The following is a 20,081-nucleotide window of genomic DNA, read 5'->3' as shown; positions in this document are numbered from 1 at the left end:
TTTGGTTGAATTTACAAGTGAACCCATTTAGGCCTGGAGCTTTCTGTTTTGGAAGATTATTAATTATGGATGCAATTTTTTTAATAATAAATGTAGGTTTATTCAGATTGTCTATTTCTTCTTGTGTGAGTTTTGGCAAATCGTGTCTTTCAAGGAATTGGTCCTTTTCATCTAGGTTACCAAACCTGTGGGCAAAGAGTTGTTCATAGCAGCATTTTATTATTGCTTAATGCCCATGAGATCTCAGTGATGTCTCTGTTTTCATTTCCAATATTAGTAATTTGTTTCTTCTTTCCATTTTTCTTAGCCCAGCCAGAGGTTTATTAATTTTATTAATCTTTTCAAGAACCAGCTTTTGATTTCTTTGACTTTTTCTACTGATTTCTTATTTTCAATTGCATTGACTTCTACTCTAATTCTTATTAATTTTTCTGCTAACTTTGGATTTAATTTGTTCTTCTTTTTCTAGTTTCCTATGGTGGGAACTTAAGGTTATTGATTTTAGATCTTCTTTTCTAATATATATATATTCAATGCTACAAATTTTCCTCTAAGCACTGCTTTTACCACATCCCACAATTTTGATAAGTTTTTGTTTTCATTTTCATTTAGTTAAAAATATTTTCAAATTTCTCTTGAGGGTTCTTCTTTGATTTGTGTTATTTGCAAGCATGCTGTTTCATCTTCATCAATTCAGAGATTTTCCAGTTACCTTTCTGTTATTGATTTCTAATGTAATTCCACTGTGGTCAGAGAGCAGACATTGGATAATTCCTATCATTTTAAATCTGTTAAGGTGTGTCTTATGGCCAAGAAAGTGGTCTGTCTCAGTGAATGCTCCACGTGAGCTTAAGAAACGTGTATTTGCTGTCGTTGAATGGAGAGGTGAAATCTTGAAAAACAAGGGAGCCCCAAAACATTGTACATTAATGCTGCTCAAATCCATAGCTGTCCCCTCAAGAGCTCATGCATGGGTGAGGTTGCCAGAAGCCCAGAGGAAGGCAATGCCTGAACGTTTAAAGAGCTGAGCAGTCATTTTCACCGCCACCCACTCACTGAAGGAAACAATGAGTTTGGGGTCTAATTTCTGCGAGTAGAGGGGCCTAGTGGGCCCCTCAGACTTTCCATTGAAGCCCCAGAAGGTCTTGAGCTTCGTGGCAAAGGCTGTGTCCCAGGACTGAGGTTCACCTTAGGACTGAAGGCAAAGAAAAACAGTTTCCACTCCAACAAAGTGTAAAGCACAGTTTCCACAATTTAGAGAGGACCCACCAGTCATTTAACTGCCTTCTAGAATCAACTCAACACTTTTCACAGGGAAAGAATCCAGAGTCTCAGCAACACATCATTCACAATGTCTGATACACAGTGATTCCCAGACATATGGAAAATCAGGAAAGTGTGACCTATGGTCAAGAAAAACACAGAAAATCAGTCAGTAGAAACAGACCCACAAACCAGACCTGGTAAATAAGGGGCTTAAAATACTATGATAAATACAATAGAGAATCTATAGGGAAAGGTGCATATCATGGGAAAAGAAGTGGCAAATTTCAGAAGAGAATTAGAGATTCTAAAACAGAACCAAATGGAAATCATAGAACTGAAAGATACAATAAGGTACTTAAGAAAACAGTAAAAAAGAGAGACTAGAACATTAATAGTACTTCATTAAATCAAAAGGAGAAGAACAGAGGAACAGAGAGAATAGAAAACAAACAAGATGGTAGACTTAAGCAGAGAAATGAAAGTGAAAGCAGCTCAGTCATGTCCGACTCTTTGTGCTCCATGGACTGCATAGTCCATGGAATTCTCCAGGCCAGAATACTGGAGTAGGTAGCCTTTCCCTTCTCCAGGGGATCTTCCCAATGCAGGGATCGAACCCAGGTCTCCTGAATTGCAGGCAGATTCTAACTGTATCAATAATTGTATTAATGGTAAACAGGACAGAGTCTAAATTGGAAGGCAGACAGGATGAAAAAGTTAACACTCAATGCTATATACTGTTTACAAGAGACACACGTTAAGCATAAAGGCAGGCTGAAAATTGAAGTATGGAAGAGATGTATTGGCTCATTTGCCCTGGTGGGGGGTCCTTATCCATTTCCTTCCTGTCCAGTGGCATACCTCACCATCCACTTCCCAGGTCGGCCCCACGCGGCTGGCCTGGAGAGATGCCCCGTGGATGGCGGCGGGAGGTGGTGGTGGGGGATGGGAGGAGGCAGACAAGGCGAAGACTCCAGAAGGTATATGATGGCAAAGATGGGATGGGAAATGTGCTCACATCATAAATATTTCCCCCATCAGAGGCTGCACTCCAAACACTTACTTGTGTTTAAACAGTTGGCATTTGTATCTTTTAAAAATCATTTATTTATTTATCTTTGGCTGTGCGGGTCTCCGTTCCTGTGTGTGGACTTTCTCTAGTTGTGATGAGTGAGGGCTGCTCTGTAGTTATGGTGCTCGGGCCCCTCATTGCTGCGGCTTCTCTTTAGACTCCAAAGCGTGGGCTTCATAGTTGTGGTGCATGGGCTTAGTTGCTCCGCAGCATGTGGGATCTTCCTGAACTAGGGATCGAACCCGTATCCCTGGCATTGGCAGGTGGATTCTTCATCTCTGGACCACCAGAGAAGTCCCAAAATGTTTACTTAAAAGTGGTGTAACTGGAAGTGAAAACATATTGTCCCCCTGAGACAAGAAATGAGGCCTTGGTTCTTAAGCCAGGTGACAACAGCCTATGCTGTACAGGTGGATTTTATATGCTTTATCAGGCATATTCATGAAATGGTAACTCCTTGAACAGAATGAAGTGAGGTGAGGGGCAGTGTGGTCTTACAGTGTTTACCTCCAGTCTGGGAGCGGACAGTTCTTCATTTATCAAGACTTTTTGTGTCTCTGCCTTCCCTGGTGACTCAGCTGGTAAAGAATCTGCCCACAACGTGGGAGACCTGGGTTCGATCCCTGGGTTGGGAAGATTCCTTGGAGAAGGGAAAGGCCACCCACTCCAGTATTCTGGCCTGGAGAATCCCATGGACTGTATAGTCCCTGGGCTCACAAAGAGTCAGACACAGCTGAGTGACTTTCACTTTCACTTTCTTGGGTCCCCAACCACACTGCCTCCTGGCCTGGGTGCACGCTGGTGGCATGGTTCGCTTTGGTTGGGGGCAGGGGGTACAGGCCAGTTCAGAGGACTGCGAGGAGGTGGGCTTGGGGCTGCTAGGGACTTCTCAGGATCTAAAAGTCGCGGGCGGCACAGGTTTTAAGTAGTTGCATCCCTTGGCCCCATGGACTCTTCCTCTGTGACGGCAGGCACAGCTGGAACAAGGCCAGGAGCGGGCCCTTGGGGAGTGACCCACAAGCTGGGGTTGCTGAGGACAGGGGTGAAATCAAAGATTTCGAGTTAAGGGCTTAGCAGAGGGCCTGGTGAATAGTAGGTGCTCAGTAAAAAGAAGCTATGTTGGTTTCTTACGTCTTCTAGTCTTTGTGGAATTGAACAAGGCCTCTCCCCACTCACCCCGCCACCCACCGCAGACCCTGCGCTCACCGGCGCCCCCCTAGCGTGCCCTTCCAGGCCCTCACGGTGACCTGCACTCACTGGCGCCCCCTAGCGTGCAGTTCCAGGCCCTCGTGGTGACCTGCACTCACTGGCGTCCCCTAGCGCGCAGTTCCAGGCCCTCACAGTGACCCTCACTCACCGGCGCCCCCTAGTCCACAGTTAAAGGCGCTCATAGTGACCTGCACTCACTGGCGCCCCCTAGCGTGCAGTTCCAGGCCCTCACGGTGACCTGCACTCACCGGCGCCCCCTAGCGCTCAGTTCCAGGCCCTCACAGTGACCCTCACTCACCGGCGCCCCCTAGTGCACAGTTACAGGCGCTCATAGTGACCTGCACTCACTGGCGTCCCCTAGCGCTCAGTTCCAGGCCCTCACGGTGACCTGCACTCACCGGCGCCCCCTAGTGCACAGTTACAGGCGCTCATAGTGACCTGCACTCACTGGCGCCCCCTAGTGCACAGTTCCAGGCCCTCACGGTGACCTGCACTCACCGGCGCCCCCTAGCGCTCAGTTACAGGCGCTCATAGTGACCTGCACTCACTGGCGCCCCCTAGTGCACAGTTCCAGGCCCTCACGATGTGCGCACAGTACTCCTGGAGCTCAGAAAGCCCTTCCTTCTCTTGGCTGCAAGTTTCCCATCCACCTGTGCATCCATGTGTCCATATTTTATCCTGCAGATACCCTTCCCGCTTCGCTCTGGCCAAGCGAGGGGCTCTCCTCTGCCTGCGCCCTCTGCTCCGCTTGGACCTGGTCTGAGCCAGGACGGCCTCTCTGGATGCCGCCCTCCTCCCATCCTGCAGCCCCAGGAGCCCCGGGGCAGCGCTTTGCTTCTTCTGTGCCTCTCCCCTCTGCTCTGCCCAGCCTGGCAGGCGGCCACGCGCTGAACTGATTGTTGAGCTGAGGAATTTAACTTGGTGCTCAGAAACCCCTGTTGGAATTTTCCATTGAGATAAACGAAGGTGAAGGTTTCCAGACGAGGCTGGAGGTCATGCCTGCTTATCTCAAGGTCCTTAGGAGGTAAGAACAGTCTGGAAGATCTGTGTCTCAGATCTCTATCACACTGTGAGGTTGATTCTTACCTAGAGTCCTGCCAGGAGGCTCCACAGAAGAACAGGAGGCTCGTCTCCCCCGCAGATGCCTCGAGCAGGTCACTAGGCACGTCTACCAGAAAGTTGTGTGGACAATCTGGGCCATGGGGTCCTTCCATGAGGAGCAGGGGCCGGGGCAGGCAGTTGGCAGTGTTGGGTAAAAGCCCTGATAACGCCTTCAAAAATCTCAGAAATGTTTATTCAGAAGTGGGTCAGGCATTTGCCAAGTGACCCCAGAAGGACACAAAGGTGGAAAGTTACAAAAACCTGATGTTTGAACTTTCTCAGGATGTCAAATCCTAGGATCTAGGATCCACATGGATATTTGAACAGAGACTGGAAAATCAGTGGGCAGTGCTAATGGTTGTTCTTCAGCCAGTGGGTGCTCAGGCCAGATGGTCCCCAGGGGCCCCTTCACCTCCCAAATCCTATAATTTTGCATTTCTTTTGAAAGGGGAATATGCCCATGTGTGCCTGTATCTGTGGACTGATTAATTGGCATGGAGGAAATTTTTCCTGTGAATGTCCATACAGGAAAGTTGATAAATGCAAAGAGAGAAAGTTAAAAGTTTGTATGGCCATATAAAAATAACATTAATTATGGTCACATAAGTAAATTGGTTGGGCTTCCCAGGTGGATTAAGAATCCACCTACAATGCAGGAGATGCAGGAGATGAGAGACCGATCCCTGGGTTGGGAAGATCCCCTGGAGGAGGGCATGGCAACCTACTCCAGAATTCTTGCCTGGAGAATCCCATGTACAGAGGAGCCTGGAGGGCTATGGTCCATGGGGTCACATAGAGTCGGACATGACAAGTGACTGAGCAGGCATGCGTGCCGTCGCTTATGTACAAGTTTTGACTAATTTCCACCACCAGCAATGATGACTAGGGTGCAGGTCTCAGAGAGGTTAGCGGTCAGAAGGTCTGTGTTCTAAGTCTCCATCTGCCCACCAGGGACTTTGCTTGTGCCCAGGCCTGACTCCCCACACCCTCACAGGAAGGCCTCCCCTGGTTTAAGTGTGGCTGCCTGGGGCTGAGATCAAGTCACTGAGGCTGGGGGTGGAGGGAGGTCTGGAGCCGTCTGGTCCAACCCCCCACCTTAGAGATGAGGGGTCGGGTCTCGAGAAGGGGAGCGACTTGCCAAGGTCCATGTGCGAGGAACCCGCAGGTTTCAGGGAAAAGACCCACCCAAATGACAGCCATGCGGGGTGACCCTAAGACCACAAAAGCGATGAGCCCCCAGGCCCTCCTGAGCATCTGAATCTTGGCCTCTCGTGGCCTTTCGAGGTGAGAACAGGTTGGTTGTTTGGGGCTGGCCTGAGTCCAGGCCCCAGGGGAGGTTCTTCGACACCCACCAGCGGCTCGCTTTCGCTCAGCGTCACCTGGGGGGTGGGGGTGGGATGGTGCGTGCCCCACCCCTTTGTGCTTTGGCTCAAGTCCTGAGAGTCCCACCCCAGGTGTCCACACCCCGGATAATCCCCTCCCCTTGAGGGTGCCCAGGGTCTGGACGCCATGATGCCACCCTTGAGATTAGGGTGCACTACATGGCAAAGGTGAAGAAGGCATTTTCACAGATGGAACTAGGGTTCCTCATCAACTGATTCTGAGTTAAGGAAAGGGAGATCGTGCTGGGTGGGCCTGACCTAATCAGATGAGACGGGGTGGAGGTCTGGAAGTCAGAGTGAGATCCTGAAGGCCTTGAGCAAGTGGCCACGTGTGAGAAGGCCTGGGGGTTCTGCCCAGGAGCCTTCTGCAGGGGCTTCTAAGAGGTGAGACTGGCCCCGACAGGGTGCTAGTAGCAAAAGGAGACCCCAGGTCTGCACCGGGAAAGACTGGATTCCACCAAGACTACAAGAGCGTGGGGAGACCTTGAGTTTCAGAAAGGACGGAACCTGGCCGGCATCTTGACCGTAGCCTGTGAGACCCTGGGCAGAGGACCTGTGAGGCTGCACCCAGGCTCCTGACCCGTGGAATCTGTGAGGTTATAAATGTGTGCTGTAAGCCTCCGAGTTGGCGGTTTCTTGTTACACAGCGACAGACGGGCACACAGGCCCTGAGCCCCCGTCCACCTGGAGGTGCTGCGTTGGCCCCACTCCAGGCTGCGGTGGGAGCACCATGGATTTGGGGCAGTCACTGGGGGCTCTGGGGCCACAGGTCACAGATTTCTACATGCAGTTTTATTTTATGTTGATCATCCATGAGGTTTCCTCTGCTGGGAAACAGAGGCAGGGATTCTCAACTTCAGTCCAGTTCAGGGACCTTGCTCCCTGCGGGCCTGGAAAGGCACAGGCCCCCACCCCCACCGCCCACGCCGGCTCCCGGCTGTTTGTGGCAGCAGTGAATTCTTCTGACCCAAATACTTCCTTCTCTTCTGAGCTACTAGTTTCAAGCACAACAGAGAGCCCCACATCTTGAGGAAGGCGCAGAGGGAAATAAATCTGTAGCGCTGAAATGAGACTCACAACAAAGCTGAGAAACTCAGCGGGAGCCGGGGTCGGGGAGGAGTGGCACTTCTGGCAGATGCGGCAGGTGCTCAGAGGCTCCCACGGCGCCCGGGCTAAGTGCCAGGCCCCCGGCCCCAGGTGACCACGTGACCACGGCGCACCTTGCCCCGGGAGCTTCTCTGGAAGGGAGGAGGCCTGACCTTGGGGAGGCTGCCTCTCACCTGTTTTGTGTTGGAGCCGAGCCTCTGCCTGGCCCCTGGGACACAGCCACGCCCAGCCTGCCTGTGGAGGGAGCAGGCCTTCCGCCTGACCAGAAGTAGGGGGGAGAAAGGGGACCCAGATCGGTGCCCTGGGGGACCCAGTGATGACCGGCTGTCAGGCTTGCTGGAAGTGACCAGGCCTGGGGAACACGTGAGTCAGGGTTTAAACTCCTGAGAGGTTTGTAGTGTGTGTGTGTGTGAGTCTGTGTCTGTGTCTGTGTGCACTTGTGTGTCTGTATGTGTGTGTCTGTCGTGTATTAGTGTGGGTGCATGTGTGTGAGTGTGTGTATATCTGTGTGTCATGTGTGTTTGTACCTTTGTGTGTCTGTGTCCACCTGTGTGTGTCTGTCGTGTATTAGTGTGGGTGCATGTGTGTGGGTGTGTGTATATCTGTGTGTCATGTGGGTTTGCACCTTTGGGTCTGTGTGTCTGTGCATGACCCCCCCCGCCCCCGTGTACAGAATCAGAAGTGGAGACTGAAGGGCCGGGAGCGCATATTCCTGAGTGTCAGAGGTGTCCTCGCCTGTCCCCCGTGGTTTGCTAGGTCAAGGGTCCAGCAGGAGATTCCTGTTGAGAGAATCGCCTTCAATCTCCTTGTTGTTTAGTCATTGACTAATGTCTGACTCTTTTCTGACTCTCTGCGACCCCGTGGACGGGTGGGCTCCTCTGTCCATGGAATTTCCCAGGCAAGAATACTGGAGTGGGTTGCTCTTTCCTTCTCCAGGGGATCTTCCCAACCCAGGGGTTGAACCCGTGTCTCCTGCTTGGCAGGCGGGTTCTTTACTGCTGGGCCAGCAGGGCAGCTGGTTTAAAGAGTGGCCTCCGGGAAAATCCAGTTCAAGTCTTGAATCCATTTCCAACAGATGACGGATCAGGACACCGACTGACCTCAGGGTAAACAGCTGTGCCGTAATCCTTGCCCACTGGGCGGGGCCAGCGAGGGAGGAGGTCGTGGGCAGACAGCAGACCGGACCCTCCCTGGGGTGTCCCCTCCCCAGGAAGACTGGCTTGGATTTCCCGTCCTCTCCTTCCTCCCTCAGTGGAGGGATGTGAGCTTGTAAGAAAGAAAAGCCCCAAACTGGAAGGTTCTAGAGGGTGTCCCCATTGGCCTCAAGCATGAGCGTGGCCTTCTTGAGAACGTCTCTGCATTTGGAGACTTCAGTCACCCCGGTTCAGCTCAGTCGCTCAGTCGTGTCCGACTCTTTGCGACCCCACGGACTACGGCACGCCAGCCTTCCCTGTCCGTCACCCCATCTTCGTGAAATTCCGGAGGCCGAGTCAGCAGTCATGTTTTTGATTCTCTCCCTGAACAGAGGGCTCCAACCTCTGATTATAAAATGCTTATGACATGTAATCACACAAAAAATCACACAGGAAAATGCTTACTGCAGTCTTATTTATTACAGAAAATAAAAAAGAAAACCAAGTAAACATCTGGTAACAGAGAAATAGTTCAGCAAACTGAAATCATCGTAGGGATGTTATGTGGTCATTAAACACGTTAAACATAAAAGCGATGTGGAAACTACCCTTGATACAGCTTTTATTTTTTTAATGTAGGATACTTAATTTTATGTCAAAATGATGGTTTGTTGGGAAGATTCTGAGAAACAAACTAGAAGAAAGTAGGCAACATCTTGTCCCTCGTAAAAAGGGAATAGGGTTACGGGTAAATTGATTTTTTCATGTTGACAATTATGTGTTTATGTTTATAGCAAAATAATATTTGTAGATAAAGTGGTGTGTCACCTGTATGTTTATTTATACTCCACCGATTTTGGTTAATTCAGACATGTTTTGGACTAAACATTTTCTTGATTTGAGTTTTATTTGTGCACATAAATAGAAAAGAAAACTCAAAGAGGTATCTTTAAATGCTTGAGAATGCATTGCTGTTGGTGTGCTGGAACGTTCTCTTTATGTAGAATTATAGCACAGGTCAGTGGAATACCTGCTTCTCAGCAGGTGTCTTATGTACTTAGCAAGAAGGAGGGCATTAGTGTGGGTGTCACAGAAAGCTAGGGAGTCCATTCTTAAAAGTGTTCCTTTTTCTGAGCTTTACTGAGACATAATTGACATATAATATTGTGTACCTTTAAGGCTTGTTACGTGCTGACTGCATATGTTTGCATATCGCAAAATGATAACCACCATAGCTGAGCCAACACCTCTACCCCCTCACATAATTACCTTGTCTTTTTTAAAAAAATTATTTATTTATTTTAATTGGAGTATAATTGCTTCACAATGTTGCATTGGTTTCTGACGTTGGTTTCAGCTATGTGTATGCACATGTCCTCTCCCTGCAGAGCCTCCCTGCCGGTCACCTTCATCCTGGCCCTCTGGGTCATCACAGAGCCGAGGTCCCTGTGCTGGGCAGCAGGTTCCCACTAGCTGTCTACTTCACACATGCTGGTGTCAATATGTCGGGGCTACTCTCCCAATCCATCCTCTCCTCTCCTTCCCCTCCCTGTTTCCGTGTGTCCTTTCTCTCCATGGGGGTCTCTATTCCTGCCTTGGAAATAGCTTCATCTGTACCATTTTTCTAGGCTTCCCTGGTGGCTCAGACGGTAAAGCGTCTGTCTACAATTCACATATATGCGTTAATATATATTTGTTTTGTTCTTTTTGACTTACTTCACTCTGTATAACAGCTCCATCCATATCTCTACAAATGACCCAGTTTTGTTCCTTTTAATGGCTGAATAATGTTCCATTGTATAGACGTACCAGGTGGGGACATTTAAGATCTCTCTCTTGGTAGTTTTCAAGTATGTGATACAGTATCAGCTCTAACCATTATGCTGCACACGAGGTCCCCAGAACTCACGAATCTCACAGCTGAAGTTTGCACCCTTTGACCCATATCTCTCCACTTTCCCCATCCCAGCCCTTGGTCATCACCAGCTCTATACCGTTTCTCCACATTTGGCCAAAGAACAGGTAGTTAAGGAGTGAAGCTTGCTACTGAGCTGACCCTCTTTAGGATGGTGAGCTCAGGCTGGCGGCTCCCCAGCAGGCTCATTGCAGCAGCAGTTCTAGACAAGGATGGAACATGGGACCTGCTGCCTCTGTAAGTGGTTGAAATGATGCTCATGCCTGGTGAATACAGTGTGGACATGAAGGCAGCCTGCTCTGGCTTTAAAAAAATTTTTTTTTTAAATTTGTTTTATTGAAGCTGATCTTCAATGTTGCATTCATTTTTGCTTTACAGCAGAGTGCTGCAGTTATATATATATTCTTTCTCATACTCTTTTCCATCATGGTTTATCCCAGGATGGCGAATATAATTCCTTGTGCTATATGGTAGAAACCTTGTTGTTTATCCATCCTATATATACCAGCTGGCATCTGCTAATCCCAAACTCCCAATCCAAGCCTACCCCACCCATCCTCCCTCTTGAGTCTGCTCTGACTTTGAATCCTGAATCTTGGTCTTAGAAAAGCTTCTCGTCTCTCTGTAAGGTGAGGTAACACCAGGCCCCCGGAGGCTTCTTGCTCATCTTCAACAGAAGCCTGTGTGCGCCCGAGCCATGCAGGGGCCCCGAGCCTGCTGCCCCTGCTCCTCGGTGGACACAGCCTGTCCCTTAGCTTCAGTCTCCTCCTCCCCTGCCATCTTGTGGGGCAAGGGCTCCCTGACCTCCACAGAGAGAAGCCAACACTATGGCACTGTCTTTTGAGAAAAGACAGAGCTTTAATTTGAGGTTGACCAGCGAGGAGACAGGAGACAAGTCTCCCTCTCTGCAATCCAGGGTTGGGGCCACATTTAAGGGGTTCGGGGAATTTTAAACTCAGAAGCTAATTAGTTCGTCTTAGATCAGTCCATTTAAGTGTTCATTGGAAGGACTGATGTTGAAGCTGAAACTCCAATACTTTGACCACCTGATGCGAAGAGCTGACTCATTGGAAAAGATCCTGAAGCTGGGAAAAATCGAAGGCGAGAGGAGAAGGGGACGACAGAGGATGAGATGGTTGGACGGCATCACTGACTCAATGGACATGAGTTTGGGTAAACTCCGGGAGTTGGTGATGGACAGGGAGGCCTGGCGTGCTGCAGTCCATGGGGTCGCAAAGAGTCGGACACGACTGAGCGACTGAACTGAACTGAACTGAAATCAGTCCATATAAGTGACTTGCGCTCCTGGAAGTCATGTTTTCCTTATTAAAGGGCTTCTCACTTGGTAAAGGGCTGTGATGCCAACACTTCTATTCTTTGCTTTCCATAGTCTGAAGCTTCTTGTTTCGGGGTCATGGAGACGTGGCTTCCATCTCTCGCGTGCACAGTACTGTCTCTGTACAGTGACTCCAGGTTTGATTAGTCAACCAATCTGTTTAAGGAAGCAAGACCCGTCCAAGTTGGTCAAGGTTTTATCTGCTGTTTTAGCAGCTTCATCTGAATGTAGGGTGATCCTAAAGGCAGTTCAGTTCAGTTCAGTTAAGTCGCTCAGCTGTTTCCGACTCTTTGGAACTCCATGGACTGCAGCACGCCAAGCTTCCCTGTCCATCACCAACTCCCAGAGCTTGCTCAAACTCATGTCCATCGAGTTGGTGACCCAACGTTCATAACTTTCTACTTTTCTTGCTGTCTCAGGCTGAGCTGCCTGGCGGAAGCTGGTCTCAGGGCCCACTGGAGGCCCCCTCCTCTGGTTCTCTTTCTGCAGAGACCCCAGCCTACTGCTTGACAAGCTGCCAGGGGTAGGGCTGGCTACACAAATGTCTGACATGCTGGCTTCTTGCTAAGCCAACCCCACGTTCACTCATGAGATATTTATTGAGCACCTACTGTAATTTCAGTGGTTAGCTAGCATCACCGACTCAATAGACATGAGTTTGAGCAAACTCCGGGAGATAGTGAAGGACAAGGAAGCCTGGCGTGCTGCAGTCCATGGGATCGCAAAGAGTCGGACATGACTTAGCATCTGAACAACAACAACAACAATAACAACAATCTCCGTGAACGTTCTGCTTTCAGGAGAGGTTACAGCCCAGCGAGAGAGAAATGATTACCATCAAAGTACGTGAATTAAGGTAGAGTTAGACCCTGAGATCATTTCAATCAAGAAGAGGAACAGGGGGCTGCAGGTCTGACGATGGCAGGGCGTGTTGTCTCTTTTATGAGCTGCTATTTACGGGGACTGGACACACGATGGGCTGGGGGGCAGTGGGTATCGGGCTGGGGGTGATGTAGGGGTGGCAGCTGTGAGAAAAGACAGGACACTGTGGCTGGAGAGGGATTTGCATCATTGTGAACAGAGAGCAGATGTAGCTGCTCCACTGTGAGACAAATTCCCCAGATTATTTGGCAATGTGGTTGACAGATAAGTGGCTCTAGCAACCCCTGAACTTTGAGCCTATGTCTGTCTGTTATCTCTCCCTGGGCTTCAGGCTGCTTTCCAGACTCTGGTTTGCCCTTTGACCTGCAGAGAGGCATTACAGGCGTCATTTTATCCCTGGAGGGCCAGCCACTTCGGGGGCTCCCCGTTTGTCCTTAGTATTTATTTTACTGTGTCTTTTTTGGAAAAAGGGTTTTAACTTATTTATTTATTTTTTTGGCCGTGGGATTTGGCATGCGGAATTTTAATTCCCCCACCAGGGATCAAACCCATGTTCCCTGCCATGGTAGCTCAGAGTGTTAACTACTGGACCACCAGGGAAGTCCCTATTTTACTTTGCCTTTGAGTTTCATTTCTATCCGTGGGTCAGGGATCTGTAGCAGGACAGCTTTGACTTCTTGCATGGGTGGTGGGTTCTGGAGAGAGGGCTGGCCCTTGTAGAACCCATCCCCCAACCCCAGGCAGCTGTGGGTCTGAGGGTTGCAGAAGAAGCTGCAGGGTGCCCTGGCGGGATGTCACCCACTGACACCATTAAGTTTCCCGAGGAAGATGGGGTTCCAGATGTGGTCTCCAATAACCACTCAGCTCTGCTGAGTCCCTTTCCCTGGGGAGCAGATAGGCTTGTGAGCCCTTGTCTGCCAGGCGTGGTAGCCCCAGGCATTTTCTGTTTAGAAAGTCTCATTGGTATTTAGAACTCGCTCCTGTTTGTTTTGAAACTTTTATCCCAAATTCAGTTGTTTTCCTCTTGTCCCCACAGGGCAGAGCAGACCAGTCTGTGGCCCTGGCTGCTTGCTGGGGACATTGGCGGGTTGGGGTTGGGGGTTGCTTCCTACTGCTCTCTCTCCCTTCCCTCTTCAGAGTCCCTTCCCTTCCTACATTGAGATGGGAGAGGCTCTGCTCACAAGATGGGCTGGCTCTGAGGTGGATTTGGCCAATTTTCAGGGAAAGATTTTTCTAGAAGCAATGCAGACAATCGTTGCTGTTATTTAGCTGCTAAGTCATGTCCAACTCTTTTGTGACCTCATGGACTGTAGGCCACCAGGCTCCTCTGTCCATGGGATTTTCCAAGCGAGAATACTGGAGTGGGTTGCCATTTCCCTCTCCAAGGGATCTTTCTGACCCAGGGTCTGAACCCATGTCTCTTGCATTGGCAGGCGAGTTCTTTACCACTGAGCCACCAGGGAAGCCCCAATTCAGACAATTTTGTTGTTGTTCAGTCACTAAATCATGTCCAACTCTTTGCGACCCCATGGACTGCAGCATGCCAGGCTCCTCTGTTCTTCTCTATCTCCTGGAGTTTGCTTAAACTCATGTCCATTGAGTCGGTGATGCCATCCAACCATCTCATCCTCTGTCATCCCTTTCTCTTCCCGCCCTCAATCTTTCCCAGCATCAGGGTCTTTTCCAATGAGTCACCTCTTCTCATCAGGTGGCCAAAGTATCGGAGCTTCAGCTTCAGCATCAGTCCTTCCAATGAATATTCAGGGTTGATTTCCTTCAGGGTTGACTGGTTGGATCTCCTTGCAGTCCAAAGGACTCTCAAGAGTTTTCTCCAACACCACAATTCAAAAGCATCGATTCTTCAGTGCTCAGCTTTCTTTGTGGTCCAGCTCTCACATCTATACATGACTACTGGACCGTGAAGGGAAATCTAGACAACAGATGAAGACAGAATGATAACAGTAGAATGCCACCACTTTGCAGCCCCCTAATGAAACAGTGGACTTAGAGATAGTCTTCAGTGCTATTAATATCACAAAGAGACCAGCAGGCATTATCTGCCTCCTGAGGAAACATGCGCCACCCTCACAAAAGCATTCTTGCCAAAAGACAGCCAGTGTCCAATCAGAGCTCTGCTTGGAGCCACCAGGCCACAGAAAATACAGATTTTGCAGGAGCACGTTCAATGACCACACAGGGATGCAGTCAGCAAAATCCAGGCCGAAAACTATCAGAAAATATGATTTCTTCCACAAATAAATTGCAAGGAGAAAGAGAATGCATGTACATATACTGAGATTTGTGGAAGAAATAATAGGACGTAGGGAATCCCCTCAAACTAATCCTTGTTGGGAGTGGAGTTTGTGGATGTGGGTGAAACAAGATTGGCCACAGCTCGTTCTTGGGCAGTGGACGATGGAGGTGCGAGGTTCACCAGGATGACCCCTTCTGCTCTGTTCGGGCACATGCTGGACATCTTCTGTAATAAAAAAATACAAAGAGTTTTCCCAAGTTTATTTTGATCACAGAGCCCTTTTTCTCCAGGGCATATCATTGCGTGTTTTCAGTTAGTCAGTTCAGTCACTAAGTTGTGTCCAACTCTTTGTGACCCCATAGACTGCAGCACGCCAGGCTTTCTTGTCCATCACCAACTCTCGGAGCTTGCTCAAATTCATGTTCTTTGAGTCGGTGATGCCATCCAACCATTTCATCCTCTGTCGTCCCCTTCTCCTCCCACCTTCAATCTTTCCCAGCATCAGGGTCTTTTCCAATGAGTGAATTCTTTGCATCAGGTGGCCAAAGTATTGGAGTTTCAGCTTTAGCATTCATCCTTCCAATGAATATTCAGGACTGATTTCTTTTAGGATGGACTGGTTGGATCTCCTTGTAGTCCAAGGGACTCTCAAGAGTCTTCTCCAACACCCCAGTTCAAAAGCACCAATTCTTTGGCACTCAGCTTTCTTTATAGTACAACTCTCACATCCACACATGACCACTGGAAAAACCATAGCTTTGACTAGATGGACCTTTGTTGGCAAAGTGATGTCTCTGCTTTTAAATATGCTGTCTAGCTTTGTCATAGCTTTTCTTCCAAGGAGCAAGCATCTTTGAATTTCATGGCTGTGGTCACAATCCACAGTAACTTTGGAGCCCATGAAAATAAAGTTTGTCACTGTTTCCATTGTTTCCCCATCTATTTGCCATGAAGTGGTGGGACTGGATGCCATGATCTTCATTTTTTGAATATTGAGTTTTTAAGTCAGCTTTTTCACTCTCCTCTTTCACTTTCATCAAGAGGCTCTTTAGTTTTTCTTCATTTTCTGCCGTAAGGGTGGTGTCATCTGGGTATCTGATGTTATTGATATTTCTCCCGGCAGTCTTGATTCCAGTTTGTGCTTCATCCAGCCTGGCATTTCGCATAATGTACTCTGCATGTAAGTTAAATAAGCAGCGTGACAATATACAGTCTTGACACAGTCCTTTCCCAATTTGGAACGAGTCTGTTGTTCCATGTCCAGTTCTAACTGTTGCTTCTTGACCTGCATACAGATTTCTCAGGAGGCAGGTCAGGTGGTCTGGTCTTCCCATATCTTGAAGAATGTTCCACAGTTTGTTGTGATCCACACAGTCAAAGGCTTCGGCATAGTCAATAAAGCAGAAGTAGATGGTTTTTTTGGTATTCTCTTGCTTTTTTGATGATCCAACAAATGTTGGCAATTTGATCTCTGGTTCCTCTGCCTTTTCCAAATCCAGCTTGAACATCTGGAAATTCATGCTTCACATACTGTTGAAGCCTGACTTGGAGAATTTTGAGCATTATTTTGCTAGTGTGTGAGACGAGTACAGTTGTGCGGTAGTTTGAGCATTCTTTGGCATTGCCCTTCTTTGGGATTGGAATGAAAACTGACCTTTTCCAGTCCTGTGGCCACTGCTGAGTTTTCCAAATTTGCTGGCATGTTGAGTGCAACACTTTCACATCATCATCTTTTAGGATTTGAAATAGCTCAACTGGAATTCCATCACCTCCACTAGCTTTGTTCATAGTGATGCTTCCTAAGGCCCACTTGACTTCACATTCCAGGATGTCTGGCTCTAGGTTGGTGATCACATCATCGTGATTATCTGGGTCATGAAGATCTTTTTTGTACAGTTCTTCTGTGTATTCTTGCCACCTCTTCTTAATATCTTCTACTTCTGTTAGGTCCATACCATTTCTGTCCTTTATTATGCCTATCTTTGCATGAAATGTTCCCTTGGTATCTCTAATTTTCTTGAAGAGAGCTCTAGCCTTTCCCATTCTATTGTTTTCCTCTATTTCTTTGCATTGATCACTGAGGAAGGCTTTCTTATCTCTCCTTGATATTCTTTGGAACTCTGTATTCAAATGGGTATGTCCTTCCTTTTCTCCTTTGTCTTTCACTTCTCTTCTTTTGTCAGCTATTTGTAAGACCTCTTCAGATAATCATTTCATCTTGTTTCATTTCTTTTTCTTGGGGATGGTCTTGATCACTGCTTCCTGTTCGATGTCACAAACCTCCATCCATAGTTCTTCAGGCACTCTGTCTATCAGATCTGATCCCTTGAATCTATTTCTCACTTCCACTGTATAGTCATAAGGGATTTGATTTAGGTCATACCTGAATGGTCTAGTGGTTTTCCCTACTTTCTTCAATTTAAGTCTGAATTTGGCAATAAGGAGTTCATGATCTGAGCCACAGTCTGCTCCTGGTCTTGTTTTTGCTGACTGCATAGAGCTTCTCCATCTTCACCTGCAAAGAATATAATCAGTCTGATTTCGATATTGACCATCTGGTGATGTCCACGTGTAGAGTCCTCTCTTGTGTTGTTGGAAGAGGGTGCTTCTTATGACTGTGTGTTTTAAGGCTTTCAATACAGTGGGAAATACTAAAATGTTTTGAGATCCTTGAAACACTAAACATTTTTGTAAATACGTTTTCTTGAACCTGTTTACAAACCAGTTTTAATCCATGAATCACAACTGAGAGAGTGCTGTACCTCTCGGGCTTTTCATAACATTTTTGGAATAGCTACGGATTTTTCAGAAGTGAGAAGAGGTAAAAGGGGAAAAGTGAGACGATATGATGAGTAGCATACAATGGCTACTTTGCAGGGTTTGAGGATGTTCTTATACATTGGTCCTGCGGGGTACCAGGGACATGCTTTCCAAGCACATTACAACAGGCCTATGTCATAGCTATCATTCACTCCAGTTTCCAGATGGCAAGATGAGGTGCATAGTGGCCCAGGACCAGCAGGCCAGGTGCCTCTGACTTAGAACTCCACTCCGTTCAAGACTGTCCGTGTTTGGTCAGGGTGGCAGTGTCCCGGGGGTGAGCTTGCTGAGATCGTTTGGCATCAGACATTCAACCTCCTTGCCTCGCTGTCTCTCTGCAGGGCATGGCGCAGGTGAAGGGGGCCCCTCATCCTGGGGCCGCTCCGGGCCAGCCCTGCATCTTCAAGCTGGTTCTCCTGGGCAGTGGCTCTGTGGGCAAGTCCAGCTTGGCTCTCCGGTATGTGAAGAACGAGTTCAAGTGTATCCTGCCAACCGTGGGATGTAAGTGATGGGACAGGGCACCCCTTCCTTAGTCTCCTAGTGGGGAAGCCAGAGCTGCTGACCTGGGTGTGGGGCACATGGAAACCAGCCACCTGGGAATTTCTCATGCACTCCCGGAGCCTCAGGCAGTACCTGGTGCATGCCAGGGGCACAAGGTCCTCTGTGGGCAGGCAGGCACGCACACGGAATCCAGAACTCAACCAGGCTTCAGCTCAGCTGCAAGACTCCAGGGCTGAGTCTGGCCCCGAAGGGTTGAGTATGTGAGAGATTTTGTTGGTGTGGGAGGAGCCTAGAAGCACCTGCCCCCACGCTCTGCCACCCAGCCCCCTAGACAAGCCAGCCTCTCACTCTGGCTGGTTGCCCTCCTACTAAAGCGATTCCTTTTCTGCCCAGACTCAGTTTACACTCCTGGCTTGGATTGGAGGGGCGACGGGTGTTGTCGGAAGGGTTGTCAGGGAGCGAGGCCCCTCTCACTGTGCTGCTTAAAGAGGCTAACGAATCACAGCCTTCAGAGGGGAAGGACTTGGAAGCATCTGTGGGCAATCAGCCTCCTTCACACCCTGTCTAGGGATGAAACCCCCCCTCTTCCCACCTAAAATAGGGAAACACAACCTGTACTTTGTGTCAACTCGCTTGGGAGGCAGCCCAACCTGCTGGAAAGACACCTAATTTGGAATGAAAGCTGTGGTTTGAAATTTGGGCTCTGTTATGGAGAGTCCCTTGGACTGCAAGGAGATCAACCAGTCCATCCTAAAGGAAATCAGTCCTGAATATTCACTGGAAGGACTGATGCTGAAGCTGAAACTCCAATACTTTGGCCACCTGATGCGAAGAACTGACTCATTTGCAAAGACCCTGATGCTGGGAAAGATTGAAGGCGGGAGGAGAAGGGGACGACAGAGAATGAGATGGTTGGATGGCATCACTGACTCTATGGACTTGAGTTTGAGTAAGCTCTGGGAGTTGGTGATGGACAGGGAAGCCTGGCGTGCTGCAGTCCATGGGGTTGCAGAATCAGACACAACTGAGTGACTGAACTGATACTGATACTGATACAGATGGATAAGCCTTCCATTCCTCTGCATCCATTCATTCATTCACTCATTCATTTACTCACTCTCTCACTTAATAAGTACCTGCTGGGTGTGGCCTCTGCCCCAGGCCCCTAATAGGTATGGAGGATTTCTAAATGCCAAGCAGGCACACCGACATAGAAACTTAACACAAAATTCAGTGAACAGCCTTTGGGGGCCCTCAGTCTTCTCAGGAGGGTGGTTCCTGAGTTCCTGAGGCATGCCGGGCCAAAGGGACTGGCCAGGGCCAGGCCCCTGGAGTTAGTGTTGGGAAAGGCAGAGCAGGGCAAGGGGCTGGCCATGGGATGGAGCCGTGGGAGAGGACTGTGGATTCAGGCCCGCTGAGGGCTCACAGGGCCACCTCCTCTCCTCAGCAGGAAAGCTGACACCACTCACCTGTGATCCTGGACTGGACCTTAAAAAAAAATACAATGAAGCGCTAAGGCTGGCCTCCAGGTGGGTTTTAGTCCAGAGCAGAGACCACAGAGGAGGCCCTGCCAAGCTAGGGTAGGGGTGGGTCGTGTGCCTGGGTGTGAACCTGGATCTGGACAAGCCTTCCAGGCTGGTCCTTGCTGTCTCCTTCCCCTGAATCCAGATCCAGGTTCACACCCAGGCACACAGCCCTCCATATCTCAGTCCAGCCAGAGGGTTGAGATCCTACCTGTGAGCTCACAGGGCTCTGCCTGTTTTTGTGAATAAGGTTATTTGGGAACAGAGCCTCGCCCACACCTGTGTATTCTCAGTGGCCCACAACCCTCTGGCTGAGGTGTGTGTGTGAAGTTGCTTCAGTTGTGTCCAGCTCCTTGCAACCCTACGGACTGTAGCCCGCCAGACTCCTCTGTCCAAGAGATTCTCCAGGCAAGACTACTGGAGTGGGTTGCCATTTCCTCCTCCAGGGGATCTTCCCGACCCAGGGATCGAACCCGAGTCTCTTTATGTCTCCTGCCCTGGCAGGTGGGTTCTTTCCCCGCAGGGTTCAGTGACGTCTCTGGAGGGGTGGTGACATCTAGCGCTTGTGTGAGGATTTGCCGGT

General features: G+C 49.0%; 1 protein-coding gene across 2 annotated transcripts in view; it reads left to right on the top strand.

The window, feature by feature from the left end:
• Positions 1 to 20,081, top strand: part of RAB17 (RAB17, member RAS oncogene family) — a 38,018-nt gene that overhangs the window by 7,224 nt on the left and 10,713 nt on the right. For both annotated transcript variants that reach the window (XM_081491121.1, XM_081491120.1), the window contains exon 2: positions 17,816 to 17,975. In XM_081491121.1, coding sequence (XP_081347247.1) covers positions 17,819 to 17,975 — 157 coding nt within the window. In that variant the 5' untranslated portion in view covers positions 17,816 to 17,818. The remainder of the gene's footprint in view (positions 1 to 17,815; positions 17,976 to 20,081) is intronic.

The sequence above is a fragment of the Giraffa tippelskirchi genome, chromosome 5 (assembly GCF_054371585.1).
Source record: "Giraffa tippelskirchi isolate mGirTip1 chromosome 5, T2T-mGirTip1v1.2.pri, whole genome shotgun sequence".
Taxonomy (NCBI): Eukaryota; Metazoa; Chordata; class Mammalia; order Artiodactyla; family Giraffidae; genus Giraffa; species Giraffa tippelskirchi.
The sequence above is the reverse complement of the archived record's forward strand: the minus strand, read 5'-3'. Positions and strand labels throughout refer to the sequence as shown.